Source organism: Schistosoma mansoni, chromosome 4, assembly GCF_000237925.1.
Source record: "Schistosoma mansoni strain Puerto Rico chromosome 4, complete genome".
Taxonomy (NCBI): domain Eukaryota; kingdom Metazoa; phylum Platyhelminthes; class Trematoda; order Strigeidida; family Schistosomatidae; genus Schistosoma; species Schistosoma mansoni.
In genome coordinates, this window is record NC_031498.1 from 15,760,987 (window position 1) to 15,787,661 (window position 26,675).

Sequence of the window (26,675 nt, forward strand, 5' to 3'; positions counted from 1 at the left end):
GGTGTTGTACAAAAGTGTTAAAGGGCGTACACTAAGATTTGTTGAAACCTTCGCCATACGAATATTCAAACCCCCGTTATTTATTCAAAAACAGTTTATTCTCACCTTAAATCTACCCTGGTAATATTAGCTTGTTATCCAACCTTATGAGTTTTCACATTTTTCCCATACTCTTCTCTCTATCATATTCGTTTCCTCATATCCTCCATTTGTCTAATTCACCTTTTATTTCCATATTTAACTGTTCTTAACAAGTATATGTGTGATCAGATTGTTCGAAATGTATTGCGCTTATATGTCACATAATTCTGCCAATCTTCGTTTTCTTATTACCATCGAAATTTATCAAAGGGACTAATTGCTTGTATTCTTATATGAAAGCACTGCTGAAATCCAAACACAAAAATCGAAAAAAACATCCACATGTATTCAATTAATCATAAGCCATTATTTATAAGTTTTGCTTAGATATTATCATGTATGAAATTGATTTATATAATTTTAAACGGCTACTAATATTGTTATCCAATAATAAGTCTTGAAAAACACATGACATTTATTGAGGTTCTTGTGTGCTTAGAGTAGACTGTGAGAGAGGTTTACATTTTTATATCAGATAGCTGCAGTGACAGTTACACTGGAATTAAGTGAATTGATTCATAAGCACAGAAAGGAAATACTGCGAAGCAGTTGACTAAAGATATTTGTGAATAAATTTACCTATAATCATGTAGTTTTTGTATATGATTTACAAAACCATATGTTCTTCATAAAAAAATCATTTAATAATGTAGTTACGTTGTCCAATATTGTTCTTCTTTATGTCATATCATGTTATAGTGTAGCTTTCTTGTAGATTCCATCATGCTAAGGATTAAACACTGATGGATGCAAGCTTTTGATAAAACGACTATCCATAGTTAACTGGTTTTCAATAACTAAGTAGCTGAAGTAAAATCGTGCTAAAAACTACGAAAACTAAATAGTCTTTTCGAAACCTCTCATGCTAGTAGAATACTAGTAATTTTTCTTTGCAGTCTACGACAAGAACTAACTTTACATAGACAACCATAGAAAACTAGGAAGTATTGAATAGCTTTTGGGTCCTAATAAAAGAGATCTCAGGAGTATATATCCATAATCTTACCCTGGATCGAACCCAATACCTTCAGTTCTCGCAGCGAACACTTAACCTTTAGACCAATTATCCGGTACACGATAGTTAACATTTGTAAAGCACCAATGACACTTGAACATGATTCCTCAACATCAAAGTGATTGGTGTCAAACATGTATACCACTAATGCCCTCAAGGTTTGGCGCTTAACTGGAAATCTGAAGATCCCGACAGAGGTCGTCGGCGCACTATCCTTAGGGGTTCGATACAAGAACGGAACTGACTTATTCTTCCTGGTTTTCAATGGTTAGCTAACTAGTGCGAGTCCGTGATGCAAACTATAAAATTTAACAACTCTCTTAAACTTCCTATGCTGATAGCATTTCATTGGTTAGTTAAATTTATCTGCAATCACGTTTCAACAAGATATTTGTCTAAAATTCAAGTCGTTATTCACTAAAGAATTCTAAACCATTTCACTTTTGGATAAATTCAAAAAAAAAGATATTGTCAATTAATCACAAAATAAATCGGGTTTTTTCAGCTTAATACTTATATTATACAAATAGTCGACAGAATCCATTGAGTGTACATAGGTAAATTTTGTTGGTTTGGCATCAAGTAAAAATCAGAAATCTATTTTCTATGTTTATTGTTATCATTATTATACATAATCATACTGTCCACATTATCTTGTCGATTAAAAGTATGTAAGATTGTTTCATTAAGATCTCATATGTATGCAAGTTATAAATCTTTAAATAATCCAATAATAATAATGACGTCAATAGGTAGTCAACTGGACGAATATGATAGCAAGGATGATATATATATAATCATGTAATCAGTCCAGAATTAAAATGAACATTTCCTAACAACATACTAGAAGTGACAGTTGAGTCTTTGCTTTCCAAGAAGAAACAGGATTCATTAAATAGGTGTTTGTTAATCTTTATTCAGATAAATACCTGTCTAAAATTCATGAATGATTAGTTGGAAGAAATCAGTACATACTAAGATGGTTAAGTAGGCATTAGATAGGTATTTTGATATATAACAAAAACTAACTGAACATGAAGATATGTGCCGTTGAATTTTCTATTTACTCACTTTTAAAAGTTTTATTTTTATCATGCACCTGAAGGTAGTGATTTTAATTCAGTGTTGAGTCACAGGTAAGTAATACAAAAGAATCATGAAGTAGGTATGTTAGTAATTAAGTTATTAGTTTCGACAGTTCTGAAGTTGTTTCCAAGTTCTTGATGGAAATTATCTTATATGATAAGTGATTTATATATACATACTTTTTTGCGTATTTAAAAGGCATATTTACCATAAGTTAATTCCATTTCGAACGTATAAGTGGCTAACGACATGCATGACAAAAGTATGCAAAATATTCACATATTTTAGCATTTCACACATTATCCCTTAAAAATAACATTTATATAGTTGATTGTGTCACTAATAAACTTCGAAGCATTTCATTTTCCTCGATCATAAATTCTTGAATGCCGCTTCCGGACACTTGCTTTTGATGTTTACAAAATTTTGTCCAATGAACCAGTTTGTGAGGATTTTGTCCACTCGTAATGTATTGATAGTATCAAGAAAGACCTAAACTTTGTTCCGCATTCATGCATGCCATTATCAATTTAAACAATCAAAACTATGACTTTCAAGTATGAGGGCGAAAACATTCGCCTTTAAAAATCCGTATAAAAATATGGTTGTATACATTCCAACTTCAAATATTTACCACCACAGTACAGTTGTAATTTACTTTTTCAATGGAAGCGATTATGTCACGTAGGTCCTAAAAATGAGTGTAGTTAGTGGTAAAACGATCACCTAGTAATGAGTAATTTTTGTCGTGGTGAAATCAAGCGATAAACATATATAAATGCGGCCGTTCAGTAAATATACGGTACTTTCGAGAATATTTCCAGGAAATATGGCAGTGCAATTTTCCTCGGAGTATTTTTTACTTTAACCATCTCAAGTTATCTTCTATAAACACGCCAATGTAATACGTCCCAAAAATGCTGGATGAAAAACACAAATATGTTGAAAGTTAGAGCTTCAGATGAAAAATCCATTGAAAATTATACTTTTATATATAGAATTCATTTTAAATGAATGAAATATAGGCGCAATATGCTGGGTACAATATATTAACTGAACAATGAAAACACCCGTACGCATATAGATACACATCATTATTTGCTTTCACGTTTTTCTGTCAGAAATTCAAATAAGCTAAATTGGTAGTTAAAACATTTTGTTTAAAAAAAGGAAGTCATCAATTACAAGTGTTTTTCTTTTCATTCAATATTCCCACTATTTCTTTCTTCCCTGATCTTTTAAAGAGGAACTACAAAGTGAAATCCAACCATAAGTATCGTTTTCACATAACTATAATAAAGATTGTTTATACTATTATGAGAGAAGAAGCAGAAGATGAAGAAAAGCAACAATAACAACAAACACTTAACTTGAATAGAATATACGAAGAAAAACAAATCACACAAAGTTATTCCAAATTATTAATCATTCAATAAATTTACTTTCTAGTTAATTATGAATACGAATATAAAATAATCAGAACTGTTTTGCAATTTTATCTTAGATGAAAAGAGAATGCCACTAATATACTGATCATAAATTTCTTATGCAGCAATATAGCTACATCCAGTTGACAATTTTTAAACAAAGCGAGACACGCGTCCTGGATCCCATCACTGAACATAATCCATCCATTCAGTAAAAACGCTTGTGACAAAATATTTACGTCAAGTCAATCTCCACAAAGTGTAAATATGCCGACAAAGACTGAACATAATTTAGTCAAGAATATCAACTAAAGGATGATTTAAATTCTTACTAACAACTTATAAAATGTGATAATCCTGTTTTAACTAGTAATTGTATTACGGAAAGGTATTGGTTAATTAGTGAGAATTATTTCACAAAATCTTGGTTGGATATTAAAATGTATTAATTTCATGCAAATTAACTTCCAAATCGGTGTTATGAAACTGGAAATTTACATAAACTTTCAATGGTCAGTCATAGTCGTCACAATAAAAGCAAAACTAAATTAAATAAGCACAATAATTGATCCTAATAAAATGATGTTACTAAAATTAGAACGAGACTTGATTAATAACATACATTACACAATTGGGTCAATCTGATAACTTATCATCATAGTTCAGTTTGGTGAAATCAGATAATAAAACTAATGTAACCCGCATTTTTAGATGATATAAACATATTGCACCACTAGATTTATAACGGTGTAGTGTCGGGTGCTATCTCGAGCCCACATAGCTTATTCTAGCTTACAGACAGGCCAAGTTATTCACCCTTCTTGAGTCACGTTTTGACCTTGTTCATTGTTCGCTTATTAGTCTTGACTGTTTTTATATGGTCGTGTGTGTTGCTTACCCTATTCATCAAATATCTGTAACTTATTTTTGGTCTATCAGTAAATATCGATTAACGCTTGACTGAGTTGGCTCACACGCCTTCTCCACTGCGCGTCACTTCGCTCCATACCTCAGATTGTCTGTCCAGATCAACGAGTATGCAAAATAAACGTATCCAAAAATCCATTCTGTTATTCACCAACGCGATTTAAATCAATGATTATATACGAGGATTGGAGACATATATATTTCTATAACAAGCAGCAAAAGATCCAATTGGAGTTAGATCTTAGGGCCACTATAACGGCAGCAAAGTCTCATCAATAAAATGTAATTACAATCTATTTCGTGAACAATCACACGTAAATCCTCTTTCTTAAACTAATCATGATGAAAAAATTATTTTCTTGAGATAAAACAAATAACTTAATATCCTTGTCGTTCTATTTTGCTTTCCTTTTCTCATTTAGTAATATATATATACCAATTGATCACGAGAGTTTTACACTACTGTTTACAGCCTAATTGTTGTTTGTTTCTATTCTAGTCATGATTAATTAGCTAATTATTATTATTATTATACTAATAAATATTTCTTTGATGAATCTTGTGACTTCTGTTTGGTTATTTGTTTTTGGCTGAAAATAAGTATTTATGAGAAAAATGCCTTCATTACAAAGTAATTAAATTTCCTTGTGAAAAAAAAAACTAGTACGTTGAATGATTCCATCTGTGAGATGAAGAATTTTAATTCTTGCTTAAAAGTACCTACACATTCCTTTCTTAGATTAGTGAGAATTTTCCTATAAGAATGGATGTTCTGTTGTATCACGTGGACTCTTCAGGTATGTCCATTATGATTCTGTAAAGCGGAAACAAACAATGCTTTTCCCAAACAATGACTTATTAGCAAGGTGCACTATACTAGGCTTGAATCCAGTGTTGGATTATTCATCAGATTACGGTAGTTCTCTTTGACGAGTTCAAATAAATATGAAATTCTTCCCAACATTCTCGCGTACTATACCATAAGTTGACCATATTCTATATCCATGCTGTAAAACTAAAGTGAATGAAATATTTGTTTCGCTTATGATTCGATGATTCACTGTCAATCACAAAAATTGCTGGAATATAACTCCATTTCCAAATTTAACTATACATTAGATGAATTTCCAAGACATTTTTAAAATCTGTATTATTAAATAAAAATTCTTTGAAAACTTATCATTATAATTTTGGATCTAAAATTCACAGTTAAAAGTTGAATATTAAACATAAAAATGACGATGACAAATTATTAATGAGTATTTTAAATCAACGGTAACAATGAAGATTGTATAAAAACAACGAAAAAACAATCATAATAACAGCAGTAGTGACAATAATAATAATAACAAATCACGTCAGAAGAACACACGTTCAATTGCTGTTGCTTCAAGAAACGGTGATATCGTCGCTGAACTGACAAAATAAAATAATATACCACATGTTATGGATATTGGTAAAGCTGGTAATGCTTGTCGTGTAATTCCCAATACTATAACAGTAATACACATTCCAACCAATATAGCCACATAACATGTGACCACAGTGACTGCATCGCCATCAAGTGTTGCACGACCAATCAGTAAACTATAAAATACAAAATCGCCTAAACCAAGTTTTACACCCTTTGAGTCACGATCAATTAAATCTGCCTGTCAAAATAATAGTCAGAATAGGGTACAGGTAAAGAACAAATGCATATGAAATATTGAAATGAACAATGACAACAGTTGTAAACTAAAGAACCTACCAGTCGTTATATCTTTACAATGAATGATTTCAACAACGGTTAATCAAAAAGATAATAAATGAATGGATTATGGTTTGATTTGACAATGTCTTCAAATTATTATGGTTAGAGAACAGTATTAATCAAAATATAGTGAAGTAGCTCAAATGTAACTTGTATGTCTTCCAGGGAACCTAAAGTATTAAGTTTGGTTTCAAAAGAAACATAGAGATAATGTACACTATTGAGCGGTAGTCATTTCCAACTGGTGCTCATTTAAATAAATGAATATTAATAAGGTAAGCCTCCCAGTATAAATCTTATTTCTTCTAATCATTTGCATCTTAGGCCAAAACAAGGTAAACAAATTACTTATCATCATATTCAGCTACGTTCAGATCGTGATTACATTAGTCACTCAATGATAAAAATGTATTTTCATGAGTAAGCATTGTAACTGTGAACTTCAACACAGATAGTGATATGACCAGCACAAAATCATTGTAACGCGCATGTAATAAATCAGCCAATAGTCCAATTTATGAAAAATGATATAAAGACAATCGTTTCTTATTAACTGAAAACACAAATAATAAAGATGGGTTGTACAGTATGCAGATGCCATTTCACCTGGTGTAAATTAGAAAATCTTTTCATGCAACTCAGAAACCAAAAACGGGTTTGTAAATCCAGATTTAGATCTCTTAAAAAAACCTAAAATTATCTAGTTTTTTTATATTTCATTAAATAAGTCGTCATTATAACTTATAAAAACAACCTTGATAATTTTTTCCGCGACATAATACTTCACCGACATCTGTTGCCATTTGATTGGTCTTCGCTCTTATTTTGTTATCTTGTTATTTCAAGGTCATGGCTACTGCTACATAAACCGAGTTGTTCCATTACAATTTCAATATACTGTAATATCAAGCAATTTTTCGTCTTCACTAAAGTAGGGGACTATTGTTGAAGTTTTGAGAATTCATTGTCCCGTCTATGTAGCTCTTGTTGAGTCGAGTTCTTATTAGGAAAATCATTCAATCGTTCGTAATTCAGAATCACTGTGAATTACTACAGAATAGAACAAAACCAGACACCATTCAAAAGAGTCAATAACACCGCATGGACTCTTTAAAATTGAAGATGAAACAGGGTTTGAACCTGAGACTAAGTATTCGAAAGTTAAGTACTTAAGCAACTAAACTGTTACTCAAAAACACACAATGAAAAAAAATACTATAATGTTCTCCCAAATTTTGAATATATATATATATATATATAGTCGAATTTCTATCAGTTAACCGTATTTTACTGAACTAATTAAATAGGTTTAGATGAATGTGTCCAAATTGTGGTCTGAACAGATTGTAATAATTTAGCAATATGTTATTGCCTTTTCCCAACAGTTGTTACGAACCGAGTTAATTTCATATATATATATATATATATATATATATATATATATATATATATATATATATATATATATATATATAGTCTGAAAAATATTTAAATGGCCTACGTAATTACAATGACGTAAACTTTTCAAGCCACATTTCACATGAATTCGTAAACATATAATATATAATGACAAGTAACAATAATAAATAATAACAATAATAAAAGCGCTAGTCCAACCTAAATACAAAGTATACAATATGGAAAGGTAATATGAGTTAAACACATGAACCATTGGATACCGTCTCTGTGGTTTGAAGGCTAAGCGCCTGTTGTAAGACCTGAGGTTTCTACTACTCATTACACAGTGAACAGTTGATTAAGTCACCAAGAAGCAACAAAGAATTGGAGGGAAAATTAAGGTAAGATGTTATTTAAATATTACTTACAGACCTATATTCCACCAAGATTGATTTATCAAAATATTGAAAAATCAAGGATATAGCCTGGATAGATTCACAGAAAATCTGTTATATCGGATTTATTACCTGTATGTTATAAGAACCGACCACATACCTTTCGTTTGTATCATGAATAATTAACATATTCTATGCTGAATGGTGTAGCATCGTGGATCACTACACATTTAAGTGAAGTTCTCAAATAGTTGTGCTGAATAATATTTTGAATTTTTATGAAAATATACGACACAATGAACAAATATAGATATGTTGTTTGTGTCAATATACGACGGCCAAGTAGTGTGATGTGATCGATAGGCAGGCTGAAACGACTGCATATGTTGTGTATGCTACTTATGCTGACAGATATAAGTGGCGTGTAGCCACAATCCGAAGTGGAATGCCTGGCAGCAGAAGATTGAATTGAATAGAACAGAAAGGAAATTGGAGAGCAGTCAAAATAACAACAGAATTGGAGGAATAGTAGAGTAGGTAAAGGACAACGCAAAGATATGCAAATGATGGATTCAATGTACGATTTTCATATTTTACTAAGCTGAGGTGTAATTTCGCACCAAAAAATAATTCGGTTTTCCCCACTAGGCTCCCGATCGTTGCTGCTACCTTGACGTGGTGGTCGGGCTTGCCTATCGTGATGAAGCAATCGAGCTATACTGGCTGGAACAATCGTTCCTCGAGGTCCTACCATGCCAGACAGGTCGGTTGAAGAGCGGTGAGACTAAAAGCAGCAAACCCAAGGTCCGAAGGCGAAGTCGTACTGCTGACTGTACAGAGGTGTGACAGCAGTAAGGTGTTTCCTTCAGACAACCAGCATGACAGCGATGCTGCCTTCCCACAAGGAGGGGTGGGGTTAGAAAAGGTCGACCCTAAAAATGCACACCTCGCCTTATCCCACGGATATCCGTCTCCGGCGGTAAGGTCCATTGAAGAACGGAGCTAACACAAAAACTACCCACAAAATGGTCGTGTGTGACCGACCTCAAGCAGTTGTCCCTTGGGCACTGCGGTCACGCTCTCAGGTCATTAAGACCACTTCTAACCCAATTTCCTTTTCAGGTACCTCTAGAAGAATCCTTCCACGGTGTGGGCAACCGGGAAGTGATAACTGCCCTCATACCTCTAACAACACTCAAGACCATTGTATTCATAATCAATCTCCTTCTTCACTTCCTACTATTCCTTCTACCTTGACTTTCAACACTAAACTTCCTCTCTCGGTTTCCTCCTCAAGTGTCACCATGGCCAACGATTCTAGTGCGCGAAACGCTGTCCCAGGTCTACTAAAACCTCGCTCCAAACTACACATTGGAGCCTTCAACGTACGTACCCTATGCCAAATCGGTCAACAGGCCTCCTTAGCTAAAACTCTAGAATCTCGTACCATTGATGTATGCTGTGTCTCCGAAACACGCATACAGGATCCCAGTGTGGTCATTCACTTGACCTCACCTCGCCAAAATGGACAGCCAACGAAATACACCCTCCGTGTATCTGGCGACCCGTTGGCTAGTTCTCGCGGACTTGCAGGTGTAGGCATAGCACTAAGTACAAGGGCAGAACAGGCACTACTAGAATGGATCCCCGTTAACAGTCGCCTGTGTGCTGTCCGGCTAAATGGCTCCGTAAGAACTCGGAAGGATAGGGACACACGTCGTTGCCTTTTCGTCGTTTCTGCCTACGCTCCCACTGACTGCAGCCATGATGAAGTAAAAGATGACTTTTACAGAAAACTCTCTGAACTTCTTCAGAAAGCTAAGCGCTCAGACATAGTAGTCGTAGCGGGTGACTTTAATGCCCAGGTAGGCAGCTTAAATCAAACAGAAAGACATTTAGGTGGGTGTTTTAGTATTCCGGCTCAACGAACCGATAATGGTGATCGTCTGTTGCAACTATGCTCAGACAATCGTTTATTTTTAGCAAGCACTAATTTTAAACATAAGGAGAGACATCGCCTAACATGGCGACCACCTGCACCAAACCAACGATGGACTCAAATAGACCATATTGTCATCAGTCATCGTTGGAGAGGCTCAATAGAAGATTGTCGCTCGTATTGGAATACTTGTTTAGACTCTGATCACGCTTTAATACGAGCGCGCATTTGTCTGCGCCTCAATGGACGCAGGAAAATTACACTAAGAAGACCCATTAGGATTGAACTGGAGGACGAGAAAGCCAAATGCGAATTCCAGAAACAACTGAGTTCACATCTAGGCAGTTCTGTAAACGAGACTGACCCAGATGCTGCTTGGAAAGACACACGAACAGCTGTGGAAACAGCAGTAACATCTATTAGTCATTTAAACCATAGGGCTCCAAAAAACCAGTGGATTTCCTCTAAGTCTATTTCACTGATGGATTCGCGTAAACTCATCCCATCAGGCTCTGAACACGACGAAGAGCGTAAAGAAATTAGATCTAGGTTAACTAAAAGTCTAAGGAACGATCGTGAGCAGTGGTGGGCAACGAAAGCAAAAGAGATGGAAAAGGCAGCGGCTGTAGGCAACACCAGGCAACTATTCAGACTAATAAAAGAAACCGGAATTAAGAAGTCAAGTGTAAGTGAGACAATCTCCGAAAAAGACGGAACCCTTATCTGCTCTCAACCCAAACGTTTAGAACGATGGACGGAACACTTTAAGGAACAGTTTAGCTGGCCTTCAGCTACTGCACAACTACCCACTATTCCCAGAAAACCTGAATGGAACATTGAAGTAGGCCCCCCGACCCTACTTGAAGTTCAAAAGGCTATAGGTAATCTGAAACGAGGAAGAGCAGCTGGTCCTGATGGATTGGCTCCAGAGGTCTTTAAATATGGTGGTCCAATTTTAGCGATTAGGTTGACTAATATTCTGGCTAAAATCTGGGAGACGGATGTAATCCCATCCGACCGGTCACAATCACTTATTGTCCCAATATATAAAAAGGGGTCAAAATCATCCTGCGATAACCATAGAGGGATTAGTCTGACTAACATAGCGTCTAAAATACTAGCCTCAATAATTATCAGGCGCCTAACTAAGACTCGTGAACTGCAAACACGAGAAAATCAGGCTGGCTTCAGACCTGGTCGTGGCTGTATCGACCACATATTCACCATTCGTCAAGTTTTAGAGCACAGACACGCTTATCGGCGTCCGACAATGATAGTTTTTCTTGACTTGAAAGCAGCATTTGACTCTGAAGACCGAGAGGTTCTGTGGCAGTGTCTGTCATTGAAAGGTGTACCTGAGAAGTACATAAACCTTGTGAAGGCTCTTTACTCGAACACTACCAGTCGAGTGAGAGCTTATGGCGAACTGTCATATGATTTTACAACCTCAAGTGGTGTACGTCAAGGCTGTCCACTATCCCCATTTTTGTTTAACTTCATTATAGACCTGTTGCTGGAAATAACACTCTCTGCGACTGAATTTTCAGGAATTGATCTCCTACCAGGGGGACCACTAAGCGACTTAGAATACGCAGATGACATAGTCCTGTTTGGTGAAGAAGCTGGCAAAATGCAGAGTCTTCTGTTGGAACTCAGTAATAATGCCAGGATGTTTGGGATGCGTTTCTCCCTCTCTGAATGTAAATTGTTGCTCCAGGACTGGCCTGCGTCAACACCTGAACTAAGGATAGGGAGTGAAGTAGTCGAACACGTCGACAACTTCACTTATCTTGGAAGTCTGATCAGCCCTAATGGATTGGTGTCTGACGAAATCTCTGCACGGATTCAAAAAGCTCGTTTGGCTTTTTGCCAACTTACGTCACCTATGGCGAAGACGAGATATCCGTCTATCAATTAAGGGACGAGTATACTGCGCAGCAGTTCGTTCTGTTCTACTTTACGGCTGTGAAACATGGCCATTAAGAGTAGAAGATACTCGTAAGTTACTAGTATTTGACCACAGATGCCTTAGAAATATTGCTCGCATCTGCTGGGATAACCGGGTAAGTAATAGTGAGGTTAGACGCAGGGTATTAGGGAACGATGGTATATCAGTTGATGAGGTGATGAATCTTCATCGACTGAGATGGTTGGGCCATGTGTTACGTATGCCTGAACACCGATTACCACGACGCGCTATGATGACTAGTATTGGGGACGGTTGGAAGAGAGTTAGGGGCGGCCAAACCAAAACATGGCATCAGTGTTTGAAGTCACTAACTTCTAGCCTGAGTCATGTTGGCAGATGCAGACTACCTGGTTGGGGTCCGCGTGACTATCGTAATCAATGGTTGGAGACTGTGTGTGACATGGCTCAGAATCGATCACAATGGCGTAGGTGTATACACTCTTTATCTTCCCTTAAACCTTGAGACTAAAATTGCTTCATATCTCCCTTCCTGTACTATATCCTTATATACAACCTATAATTTATATACTACTACCAACACCGAATTAACTACTATGAATCCGGTGTTGATCTTGTTGTGCTAACGAGGTATGGCAACTTGGACCGATGCATATATGTGCCTGGTCCTACGTTGTAGCTGACTGACTGACTGACTAGGCCTTCGTTCACTACACATACTCTGCTTTTTGTTAAGTTATGGAAGAAGGTCAACAAATGGTGATAACGTAATAGTCAGTCCATATAAAATAATTTTGACTATCACTAAAAAAAACATGATGATGGTTCTAATCAATGTAAGGATACTGACAAAAGTATGTAGACATAATATTACGTAGTAATAATTACAACAAACGGATATATAAACAAAGCAACATACTTGCAGTTCTTGCCAACGATTGGGTCGGCCTGCTACAAGTGTATCTGTTTCATGAGGTGCCTGTGATATAGTTTCATTGTTATTCCTGGCATCATTATTAATCGTATTGTCATCAGGAGTATCAACTACAATTGCATCGGTTCGGGACGTCTACAAAAAAATAAATAACAGCACATTAATTCAGTTTATATGCACAACTAATTAAACGGATAATAATTAGTACTGTTGATAGAGATGTAGACTACGTGGTTGTAGTCTGCGTGATTATCATGACCAATGGCTTGGAATGGAGCTACATTTACATTCTACATACTCGGTATTTGGTAGAATATATGAATAAAATCGAACATACTTGTCATACACATAGTTTTTAATGCGGCCGGATTTCTACAGCGATTCTCTTTTTACTTGAATGACGATAAGCAACATTACATGAATACTGTTTAGCACTTAGTGTATTTATGATATATATTTCAAGCTACGTAATCATAAGTTATTTCTAACATACCGCTGTTTATACAAACGCAATATACTGGTCGAAATATGATTATGTTGAGTAAAGCTAATGATGAATAGTCAATACATACACCAGTAAATGAAGTTAGAGATCGTTTGCTTTAGTGGACTAGGTAAATTATAGAAATTAGCAGTTAGGTGGATGCTATGTTTAAGTCTCACTGGACACAATGATACTATGATAAAGAAGCATTCAATTGAAGGCTTAAAAACAGACAAACGCACATCTTGGAAACCAAAAGAACCCATCGCCAAAGAATATCAAGATAAGATTGAGAAGAATATCGACGCATTTACATAAAAAGTTAATGGAAAGATTGTAGGTGATATTTATACTACACTTATGTAGAATCTTTAACGAACTGGTTAGTTATTTATTAATTGATAAGATTGATTACGTTGCTAAACATTAATATAATGTAGTCCGCTTTCACGATAACATGCAATGGTTTAAGAAATAATAAAGACCAATAAGTCTTTTTACACAATTTATCATTCATCTGTTTAAAACATTAAAAATTAATTTTCAGCAAGCATAGTAATGAAACGAAGATTGAAACAATTACTTTTACTTACATTATTAGGAATATTTAACATGTTTCTTGAATTCCCTGTCATCGGCTGGTTACTGTTATCTAAAGAAACAAATGTCAAAGAAGTCACTAATCACATAATAATTAGTATAACAGATATTATAATAAAATTATGTTATATCAAAAAATTTATACTTATTGTTTTTATTCCTACAACTTATTTAATTAATGCAGGTTTATCTGATGAACTTCTAACCACTCCTTTTTATTATGTAAAGACTAAATGATACTACGCTTAGCTGTTGTCCAAAGCCAGGTAATTGGTGATGATCGTCTTTGTGCAGTCGCTCAGTGGTCTTGAGTGCTGTTAGAAGTATGAGGGCGGTTAAAACTTCCTGGTTCCCGTCACACCTCTATACTGTCACCAGTACAACTTCGCCCTTGGACTTCGGGTTTGCTGCGTTTAGTCTTACCGCTCTTCAACTAACCTGCTTGGTATGGTGGAACCTTGAGGAACGACTATTCCGGCCAGTATAACCCGACTGGTTCATCACGATAGGCAAGCCCGACCACTACACCAAAGTAGCAGCAATGGTCGGGAGTCTTTGTGCAGGGTTCGAGTCTGTAACTTACTATTTAAAAACTAAATGCTTTTATAAAATTACTTTTTAAAAATGTTTGATCGGATCGTATTCTGGTAGAAATACTTTTTAAAAAAAAGTACAAGTGAAATAGAATTGGATTAACGTAAAATATTACGACCAAACAAAAACAAGTTTATAGTAAAGGTGTTTTACGATAGAGTTATGCGAAAAGGAAATTATGCTTTTATACATATATTCATCTATTTAAATGAACCCGTTAATGTCGAATGTGAACATTTACTTCAGCTTTATTATAAATAAGATCGTAACTTCTACTACAAAGTAACTAATAATATCAATATTCACGAACAATTATTGATAAACAGAACAAAAATAAAGCCTAATTAATTGGGATGCGACCTATATTTTCTTTTAATTATTAAATAGTTGTTCGTCATCAGCTGCTTACAACCACATGTGCATTAAAGTGTAACATAAAGGTATGGTATGGCATAATGTGAAGCGATGGACATTCATGATGGAAGGAATTAGAGTAACGAAGACTATTATTAATTATTATTATTATTGTTATGATGTATATATATATATATATATATATATATATATGCGTAAACAGGTGTGAAGTCATTGAAAGATGGAATTCAAAGAACATCAGGAGCGGTCCCATAGCACAGTCTATATTGTTGTGTTCTTTGTTAAACAGATTGAATAAGTACACAGAATACTTTTGATTATTCCATAAAAGAAATGTGTCATCAACATATCTACAACAGAGTGTAATTTTTTCAATTGTGAGCTTAAGCTTGATCTGTTTTAGGTTCCTCATAAAAATATCAGCCAGAATTGAACCGAGTGGACTACTCATGGAGACTCCATTAATTTGACAAGGAACACATTGTTGAACTGAAATTGCATATTTTTGGTACACATAAGCATAGAATAGAAGGTAAATTTCATTTCTTAGATGTTGGAATTAAACGAACTTCAATGATCGCATATATATATATATATATATATATATATATATATATATATATATATGTTTAATTTCACAGGTGTACGTTTAATCTAGTGTTTTCTCCCAAGATTTATTTCAATTGGAAACCGAAGACCGATTAAGTAAGCAAGTTATCAAAAACACGCAAATCATAATATCAAATTAATTGTTCCTATAATAACCATCATACATCGATACAAATTACCATCACTGTCTTTAATAGATCAAGTGAAACGTATTTATGTTATACAAAATAAGCAGGATTTAATCATCCAAAGGATAATCCATTAGTAGACATCAATTCTATGGGTTATTCAGCAATGAAATTAAGGCCTGGATGAATACAAGGTCAATTCTAACCCGGCTTATTATACAGTCAAAAGATTAATAAAACTTGGTATATAAAATATGGAATAAGAGTAAACACCGCTAGAATTTATAGACAATTTATAGACCTATCAACAAGCAATGGAATCTGAAAAGCCAATATATGTTCAACCAACAATTCTCTGTGACACATTAACAAAACTAAATTATAGTAAGGTATATCACAAACTGACTCAAAACCGTTCACAATATTAGTATACTAAAAATAATTAACAATAATTTTATAAGTTTACCTGAAGCTACCAACTCCGATGTAGTAGGACAAGGTTGTGTAGTACAATTAATATTTAACGCTTCATTCCGAGCATCAACAGAACATGTAATAGTGGATCCAACAAATTGTTGATCATTTTCAACTTTCTCAACTGGTTGATGTTTTTTGACAAGATAAACTGTAGTAGTTGAATATAGAAGGGCAGGGAAAAGAGGTTGTTGTCGTTCATGAGCCATTTCTACAAGCAATCGCAATGGTCCGTTTGGACACAAAACAGCTACTATATCTGAAGGGGATATTGTAAAGTTTAGTCAACAGGAAATTAATAAAGGAATATTAAATGCTACTTTAAACAGTAGAAAGTATTATATATAAGTTGGAAATAATATTCATACTTAAATACAAGTCTCCATGTAAGTCAGCGAATCTTCGTAAGGTGAATATGAGAAGTCTTTTATCTGAACGCTTGAATGTTTCTTAAGGTTCTCTAACAACCCCAAGCTAAATCTACACAACTTGAACACGAGAGGGAAGAAGCGAAGTGTGAAAAGAACTATTTACTTTAAGATTAGTCTATGCACGGGAAATTGAGGGTATCAATAGTATTTCAGATGGCTTTGGGCTTCCAAAAGTTTTGAAACCATGCCAAACATAGTAGCACGATATGCAACCACCCAGTCAGAAATGTGACACGTGATGATTCCGAGAAACTTTTATTCAATAACGATTTAATAGAATGTTTCCCACGGTTTTCAGGGCCCCTCTGGATATTTTCGAGGAATACTTTGGAATAGTTGTAAATTAATTGTCTGACAGAACGGATCAGTAACATAAACATAGATGAAGACTTATGTGCCACATAGAATGGGGAGTTTTACGGTTTTAATCATTCCTAAATTCTTAATTGATATCAAAGTTTTTTTAATATGGTACATTTTAAGAGAAAAAGAATCTCATCATTGTTCACCAGAGATATACACAAGACAGCATACAACCCTTATGAAAATTCCTCAAGGTATTTTAAGCTGCACAAATTCATGTCAACTTTTAGATGACCATATGAAACACCAAAATATGTAAAACAATACAAAAGGACAGTATTGTTCTTTACACTCACCAACAGATAAGAAAAATATAGTACTTGTATAAAAGACAGATGGAATAATCCCCCAAAATGAAATAACGAATACATACAAACACTAATTTTATTTCTTAAAAAAACATTACTAGATGAAAATCTGACTTTAGATCAGGTTAACAATTATAGATTCTTCCGAATTATTTTAGTATGATCAGTTAATCCATTTCCAATTTTTATCGATTAAAGACCTACATACAACTTCGCTAGTAAGTTACAGTCACACTTTTGAAGTGATTAGCTCTTCCCGTTGCATTCTCAGATGATGAAAGCTACCTTTAAATAAGAAAGAACCCAAAAAAAACTATTTAATCTACTGATTATAATTACCTCACTAGTAAATGACACACATTGGATTCTGTGAATTACTATCATGAAGTTTTGACGGGTAAAAATCATCCAAGTCAATTCCTCAATGATGATATTAAATAAAGACTGAGTTATGTTGCAAATCGAGTGAAATTTTGCATATATGAGCCCTTATATTTCTATTAGGCGACTAAAAAAAGGTAACCAACGTAAAACATGAAGGACTTGTGTTCGATGAAATATGATGTTTGAGACATTTAATGCTGTGAAGTTACTTACTAGGATGAATGATTTACATGGACATTTGTCAAAATTCGAATAAACCATGTGATAGAAATTGGGGCTTAAATATATTTAAGAGATAAGATTTAAAAGCATACTTGAAGTAATCTTAGAGAAGTTCGGACTAAATTGCTACACAAAAAGTTGTTACATAAATTTTAATCGCTGAGATTATTTCAAGTACATTTTCGCATCTAATGTCTGGGGAAAATGAGCTATCTACCAGTCCTCGGTTTAACAATCGGTGTCAGTTTATGGTAAAAAGGATCTTGAAACCATCTATGTTTAATAATTAATCTATAAGGCTATAGATGTTCAGTCAGTGCTAAAAGCAAGTTTCCCAGATTCCTGTTATTTTAGGAAATAAACTATAATACGATAGTATTGAGTGTGTATAAAACGCATATCGTACAGTGAAAAACACTGTTGATATTGATTTATCCACTTCAATTACCATTTACCATTGAGAGAACAAATCCAACCACAATAGGCCTTACATAAACACTAGGTAGTATCATATCATATGAGCAATTTGAAACGAGAGAATTTAATGTAATGGAACTGACTATTAAGTTAGAAATAATAAACCCAAATTATTTAAATTTTGCCTTTACATAGCTATACAAACATTAGATATTTAAATTACATACATTACTAAAATGCTTTAAATATCTTAGCTAGTATAAGCAGTTATTAAGTAAAAGCAACGTAGAGTGATATATACAAGTGTGCTTACTTCACTTATCTTACCCATAACTAACTTAGTACAGGAAAATCATAAAGCTTAAAGTACTAAAATCTATTACAGTAAAAATACCAAGAGGGAGGAAACAAGTAAGCGTATATATTCAGTACATCTGAACCACAAACCGATTGTTAATGACCCAGAGTTCATGACCTGGAACTGTCGGGACTACATCTTTTAATAACATTATAGTTAGGTCTTGATAATACAGTGATATACGCCTAAGTCAGGCCTTCAAAACAAGTGAAAAAATGCGTACTGCTAGCTAGCCCGCAACTAAGCCAAAGTCAAATCTTCAATGTAGGATCCATAAACGATAAAGGTTGAAATAAAAATATACGAAATTCATGCTACTTAATAGTTAAGTTAGTAGTACAGTAAAATATTGACGTAATTATAGGACAAGTACGAATGTACGCATTTTTATGGTGACGCGAATCTTTAGTATCATTGTGTTCTATATAAAATATATGTTTTTCATTTTCACACGTTTCATATCCGCTTGCATTAAATATGTTTAAAACAATTTAATCCTCATATTGAAACACAGATATATGAACGAAGAATATTCTTTTCAATAATTTCTCTTCAGGTTCTACACTTAAACATCCAAATTATTAATCCCGAAGATTGGCCAGCTTTAGGGCAAAGTACATCGTTTGAAAATTAAAAGATATGAACTTGGAGTTGCTTGTGATATAAAACAAAATCTTTAATGTTTGAATGACTAATATGAAGCGTAAACTTAAATAACTTTGGATTTTACATGAAATCTTGAAATTAATGAACGTAATAAATCGTCAGATATAGGAACTGGTTCCGACCTGCAACCAAGAACTTGAACGTTTCAAATCAAACCTGGTTGGTAGCTGCTATCACTTAAGGGAAGGTAGATACAACTACAGAAGCATTTTAACTTAAAGACATAGGGAAGCTATCAACGAACTTATTAATAACGAAAGTTTACTTACGAAACCTGATAAAGGAACAAGAACGGTCCTACTCAACAAAAGGGACTACATTGACAAGATGAATAACATCTTGAATGATCATCTGAAACTCTAGAGAGCGAATGACGAAAAATACGTCAGCAATAAAAAAGAAAGCAAACTGACTAGAGCCTCAAAAAGCCTCGGAGATCAACATGTAATTCCATCAAACTTCTACGAAACAATAAAGCGAATTGGTTAGTAACCACTTTAAAACCACTACACAGAAATTTAGTGAAGCATAGTGTTAAGAATGTATTCCAGTTCGTCGACAATATCAAAAACATGAACATTAAAGGACAAATGATGATGTCTTTAGACGTAACATCATTGTTTACGAATGTCCCACTCAGGAAGACTATAGAATGTATCTGTGAACAACTTAGAGAACAAGAAATAGAGACTATAATTCATGTGAACATCATTAAGGAATTACTACTAAAGTGTACTATGAACGTAAAACCTCAAATTGAATGGTGAAATATAAAAACAAATAGGTGGTGTCGAAGTGGTTTCATCACTATGTCCCAAATTAGTTGACATTTTTTCACTAAACTGGAAAACGGTCCATTGGCACAGCATATTGATTAGTTTTCATTTTACTGTCGGTATGTGGACGATACATTCATCCTTTGTAACGACCATACAGACCGGATAGACACTTAGGCGATTTAATGAACCTCACCCGTCGATTAAATTTACATGTGAGGAAGAAAATAGAGGTAAAAAGCCTTTTTAAATGTTCTGCTTACAAAAAGAAACTTAAACACGAAGACTACTTGGACTGAACATACAAATTTGTTTCAGTTATGTTCCTCTATAACATATAAGGAACCTCGTTGAGACATTTCACCTTAGAAACAAGACCATATGCTCTCTAGATGCGGCGGAAGAGGAAACAAAGGCATTAAATATCAACCTGAAAGAAAATGGATATTCGGAGAAATTCATAAATAAACATTAAGCCAAGAAAAGAGAGCATAAGGATGGCCTAACTGTGAACAAAAGCCTCTGTATATACGCTTACAATTCAGGGGTGATACACCCAGCGAAATGCCACTATTAAAGTTGCACAGAGCAATCCAAGGAACTTTCAATGCAAGTAAACTATAATTATTGTTTTCCACGCATCCGAAGATTTTGCTGAGATTGAAAGATAAATTACTTAGACTAACCACTTCATTCTACATCTATCAATTCAACTGCTCTTGTAGAGTAAGTTATATTGACAGATGTTCTAGGAATTTGTACTTCCAGGCTCATGAGCACCTCTCAGTGTGGCTAGGCAAAGGTATAGTTAAAACTGTTAACAGTTCAGTTTTAGCTCATTTAGTCACAGACGAGTTATACGGCAAACATGGAGCAGTCATTAGCCATAATATATCATGTTAACATCAATCCACCTAAGTCCGTCAGACTGAGAATCCTTTAGACAACTGAAGCTATTGCTATTCCGATCAAAAGGTCGGGACTTTGCATCCAGAAGAAATATGTTCAACCTCTCTTTTTACCTTGACCAACTTCTGGCCCAATTAGTCAATAATCACTTTTATGATATGGGGACTTAATTTGATTAATATTCATTTCTAAATTTAAAATTATCTTATACACACATTATTATTATAACACATGCCAACTTTTTTGAGAAATTTATCCAGCACCCGCTTCTGTTTACTAATTCGTACTCAATTCATAGTATTCTACATACTGCGTGATTTCTGATTTGTGACTACATAACTATCTCTCTTACCCCATGTTAACCATATTTATTCTAATCATTTATCTCTAAATTTCATTTAACATAGAGCTTATTCAAGTTAACACTTCGCATTAGTCACCTCAACATTGACAATTTAATTTTATTTTATATTACAAACAATCATAAATTCACATGCTATTGTGGTGTGTGCTACTTACATCAACATAAGTAGTATATAACGCTAGTCAGGAATAGAATGTCCGGCAACAGCAGATCGAGAAGAAAAGAACGGGAACAGAAAGAAATTGGTATGGAGGTGAAGGAACAGTGAAGTCTGAGACGACTGATTGACATTTGCAAAGGAACAGTCAAGTTTTGGACAACTGATTGACATTTTGCAAGCTGTGTTTACTGCATGATTCTCAGATTTTACTGAGATTCTGAAATTTTTTGTTCTCATTCACTACACTATAGTTTTAAATAATGTACTTTGACCTAAATCTGGACAATCTTCGGGATTAATAATTTGGATGTATAAGTGTAGAACCTGAAGAGAAATTATTGAAAAGAATATTCTTCGTTCATATATCTGTGATTCAATCTTGATCCAAAATATAAAAGCACGATTAGTAGCATAAAGTGAATACATTTCGCATTAAAGTATCTTTTCATTTTGAAATAAGCACTTAAAATAGGATGTCTGGTAGCATCAAGGAAAAGAGCAAATAAACCACGAGAAAAGACTGATTTTAAAACTGAGATTTGAAAATTATGGTATTTAGAATATAAATTTCAATACATTCACGTCCCTCCTTTCCCACCGTAACGCAATATTGGTTAACAAATCAAAGAACAAATCTACAGGCATTTTGCATCACAATGGAATTCAACAGCATGGAATATTGCTAACTTGTTTCGTGATCACCTCCAAGGTCCTACTGGCAGCCGTTTTCGAGAAAGATAAACCTCTTCACCTATTGTTCAAAATATTATGGTGGTTGACTATGGATTGATGAGATTCAGTCCCAAAATGCCCTGATACGGCCTAGAGTGGGAAGAGTTAGCTCTCCCTATCGAAATGCTTTTACATGGCCGCGTGCATACAACCACTGCAAGGGAAGTCGTAATCGCTGCTTTCTAACAGCGGGGGTGATGTTTACGAAATTAAAAGAGAGAAAAGAGAATGTCCGGCGCTTTAACCAGGTGAACACGGAAGATCCATTTAAGGGGGCTAGAAAACCCTGATTCCAAACCAGTGAAGCACATGGGCTTCAGGATCCTGAAAGAAGAAAAGGCGTATGAACCTACTGTTGGTCACCAGCTACCTTGAGACTGCATCTCTTAAAGTCGGCTTATGGATTATACCTTTAGGTCAAAAGCTTCAGGTGTGGCCCCCTAAGAAAACCACATGCTTCGGTCTGGGCACCCGGGCAGTATCCCAGCCCTAATACAAATCGAATGATTTATGTGGCGTATGTCTATTTGGTACCTCCTTTTACCAATGTTTATGTGTTTAAATAAACAAATAATAAAAGATGAGATTCAGGATTCAGCTCCACTACTCATATATATAACCAACATGCTATCAATTTTAACTATGACTCAGTTTTCCAAATAAGTCATAGTTTTCATTGATACGTCAGTGATTCTCTTGGTGAGTGATTTAAAGTAACTTGAAATTTCAATTACCTATTAGATTCAAAATAGGGTTAGAAATTAGTGTTAGAAATTAGGCGTAGGAAGTAAGGGTTGAAATTTTCATCGCGAACTGACAACTATGGTGTAAAAATGCTTTGTAACTGTGTGAATGAATGAATTTCGTAAGAAAACTCAAAAGGCACTAACTTAGGTCTGATTTTCCCGTCCACAAACTATGGTACCAGCTGTCGTCAATGAAGCTGTAATTAGACTACCATGGGTATGCATTTCCGGTTTAAATATGCGTTATGAACTTGAAGTCGCTATCTCAATTCCTACCGGTTCGTTCATATACTATGGTCTTACCATTCTCCGAAAGTTATCGTTTACAAGTGAATTTTGACCAAGTGATTCGATAGAAACATTTTCATTGAAATAAAAAACCGGTTTTTATTTTAAAAGTATTCGTAACTGTAAACTAATAAAATATCACTTATCGTACAGCAAAACTTTGAAATCCAAAAGATAGAAGTTTATAAAGAAAGTTGTTTTCAAATCTAACCAGATTGTCAAGGTTATTGACGCTATTTGTGCAGATGATGACTGGATTCCAAAAAATATCTGGACTGTGAGAAAGTTAAAGCGCCAGATGCAAGTATTACCAACAGAAGTACGAGACGTAACTCCTAACCTTGTCTGAACTCTACATTAGTTGTTGAGCACTTTGTATACAATGCAATTGGATAGTACACAATGATATGTCTAATACATTTTGCAGTCCCATAGAATTCGAACTTATCTATGAAGAATGTTTGTAGTTGCTGAACTGACAAGTGTACATAGAGGAGGGGGTAATGAAAGTCAAACCATGAGTTATTCACTTGTTTATTAACCTAGAAACCGTTAACTGAAATCCTATAGTGCTCTGAAACTTCTTCCGACCTCAGTAAATAGTTGAATCTAACAATTTACGATACCTGAGATATTTCAATCAATGATTTATCGCCATAGTTATAAGCAATTCTGAGTCTTTGGAAGATGTTTTAGTATAAAAAGACCACATTACACATCAACTAGATTAAAAAAGGATTCACAGAAACACTCATTGCGTAAAGGTTTCAGACAATTTCATCTAACATTTAGTGGAAGTCGAATATAGCAATTTAAAATAATAGAATCGTTTATCAAAAAAAATTGATCAAACCAACCCCAAACACTTAACGCTGCTAAAACAAGCCAACACGTCCATTTGGGTAGATACTTTAAAAACATTAATGAAATTTGTGCAGATATAAATATTAAATACGCTTGTTGTAGAACTAATGGTCCACGCCAATGAATAACTATCATTCCCACAACACCGAAATTCCATAAAGCAAACGCCACTGTAATATAATCAACAAATACACCCATAGCTCGAAGAACTTCACTACAAGAAAATAATAATTATAATAAAAATTTTTGATAATATAAATATCAGCAAAAAAGGTAATGCGAATTGCATTAATGGAAATGGAAATAAATTTTCTTTACTCTCTGGATGAAACGAAAACTATTTTCAAATTTTATGAGAGTACTGACAAATGATATCAATCAAATAAAATGAATTTACAATAGACGGTAATAAATTGATTATTAATGAGGAGTTTTGAGATTTCTGTACTAACTGATGATATATTTAACCATAAATTGATATCAATAAATTATTGAAAACAAAAGACAAAAAATGATTGATTTATTCTAGCTAAGATTCCTTAGTAATGTGAATCCATGACCCTACACGGAATAGAATCTAAGACCTTGATGTTTTCCATCGAGCATGTTAGTTTTTTTCAGTTGAATTAGCGTCCAGAATGATTCAGTCTTAATTTAAGTCCACTTGTGATACAATACTATTTTCATTCAATACGTCTAGAAGGTTGCTGTCCTACTCCAGGTTTGGTTGACTATTTTACTACTGACATACAGAATATAAAGAATATACGTAGATAAACAATCTATCAATGATTTTGAGTATATCATTAGTTTGGAAATATTCCTGTGAAAACAGCAATGTATGATAGAACTTCTAAGAAAATGATAAGTGAACAATCATCTTTCTAATTCTCAAATCTTTGGATTTCCATATAAGAATTGAACCTATACACCTCGTCAATCAGACACTATTACAATGTAAAGATAAGCATTTGTTAAGTTTGATTAAATAAAGTACTACAAAGGTTATATATATAGTGCTAGTTAGACTCTAGGAACAACTTAAATCATTTAATTAGATCTTTTGAAAGACCGAAATAGAGTCATAAACCAAGAGTGGATAGCTATTAAATGAATTCTTCTTCATTGACATGGTTGTTTCAAAATCAGGAGAAAGCGAACAGAAAGTTAATACGTGAAAAACAGTTACTCCGCCGTAGTTTAAGATATATTACCTGTTTAAAATTTTGGTTCATTTCACAATATATAAAGCGAATGAAATATGTAGTTCCTTTTCACAGTATAGGGTTGATTGTTACGTGCAAAAGGTGTTTCTATTTTATTCCTTACTAACTACTTTGACTGTGCTGATGTGGATCGTGATGACTTGAAACGATACCCATCGGTGCCATGTCGCATATCGTTAGTCATTAACTAAGTGACCATAATAATTCACAAAACTATTCATACATTATTAAAAAAGCTTAATGACTAAGGATAATTAACGAGGAAATGTTAAGTGTAGTTGGTTCATTGCAACAACTAATCATTATCGAAATAGCTTAGCGGTAATATCCACGTAACTGAATAGTTGAAGTATTTATGAAGCAAGATTTTTATTAATATTACAAATATGTCTAGTTAAAAGATACTAATGTTTATAGATTTGAGCAAACTGTTTTCATTAATTAAACACCGGTTTCAATTGAACCCCTTAAGCCAATGAGTACATTGCAAACGGAGTGGTCGACTGAATTCAATTAGCATCAAAAGCTAAAATCTATGATAACGATTCCTTTTAGTAGTTGACCGGTCATAACTAACAGTTTGTCAATAGTAGCCAGAGTGAAAGAATTAATATTTTCTCTCGAACAGCGTAGTATTACATATAGGTATCATTACCAAGTTTTGATTTGATAATTTTGAATAAATTGAGCATTGGGTAGATTGTTATAAATAAATAATATATTTGTAATATCCCAATGAGTAGAAAAATTAGATTTTGTAGCATTACATACTTTTACTATTTTCCAAATTTGTGGAAACAGTTCTGTGTTGACATAAAGGGGAGTATTTTCCTTAGTTAGAATTAGGATGTGTCGATTGTGATTCCTTCTATATTGGAGAGTCGTCGCGCGAAATCTTGGCTCAAGTCAAAGAACATACTAGGTACACAAAGAAATCACTTAATAATCCAGTAGAACTGGATAGACTTCAAACTACATCGGCAACAGCAGTTCACGCCATTTTCAACAACCACCAAATTGATTTCAAAAACATCAAAATATTACAAAAAGGTTCTTGCAACTACAAAGAAAAGAGAGTAGCTGAAGCTCTCCATACAATGCTTAATCCTACTGCTCTCAATAGAAAAAAAGGCCTCACTATACATTCAAATTGGACTATCTATCCAAGCTACCATGTCTGATATTATTCACATTTCACGCTATTACCGTGTATAAAAATTAAACTCCATCCTTTCGCACCACATAGGTCACATTT

The 26,675-nt window shown here is 34.2% G+C and overlaps 1 protein-coding gene across 1 annotated transcript in view; it reads right to left on the minus strand.

Moving 5' to 3' along the window:
- Positions 1-3,127: 3,127 nt before the first annotated feature.
- Positions 3,128-26,675, minus strand: part of Smp_153960 (subfamily A22A unassigned peptidase (A22 family)) — a gene marked incomplete at its 3' end in the record, with an annotated part of 33,049 nt that continues 9,501 nt past the window's right edge. The window contains exons 6-11 of the mRNA XM_018796963.1: positions 24,188-24,408; positions 16,199-16,465; positions 14,020-14,078; positions 12,928-13,077; positions 5,969-6,248; positions 3,128-3,162 (exon numbers count right to left, since the gene is read on the minus strand). Of these exons, the coding sequence (XP_018652052.1) occupies positions 3,128-3,162; positions 5,969-6,248; positions 12,928-13,077; positions 14,020-14,078; positions 16,199-16,465; positions 24,188-24,408 (1,012 nt within the window). The remainder of the gene's footprint in view (positions 3,163-5,968; positions 6,249-12,927; positions 13,078-14,019; positions 14,079-16,198; positions 16,466-24,187; positions 24,409-26,675) is intronic.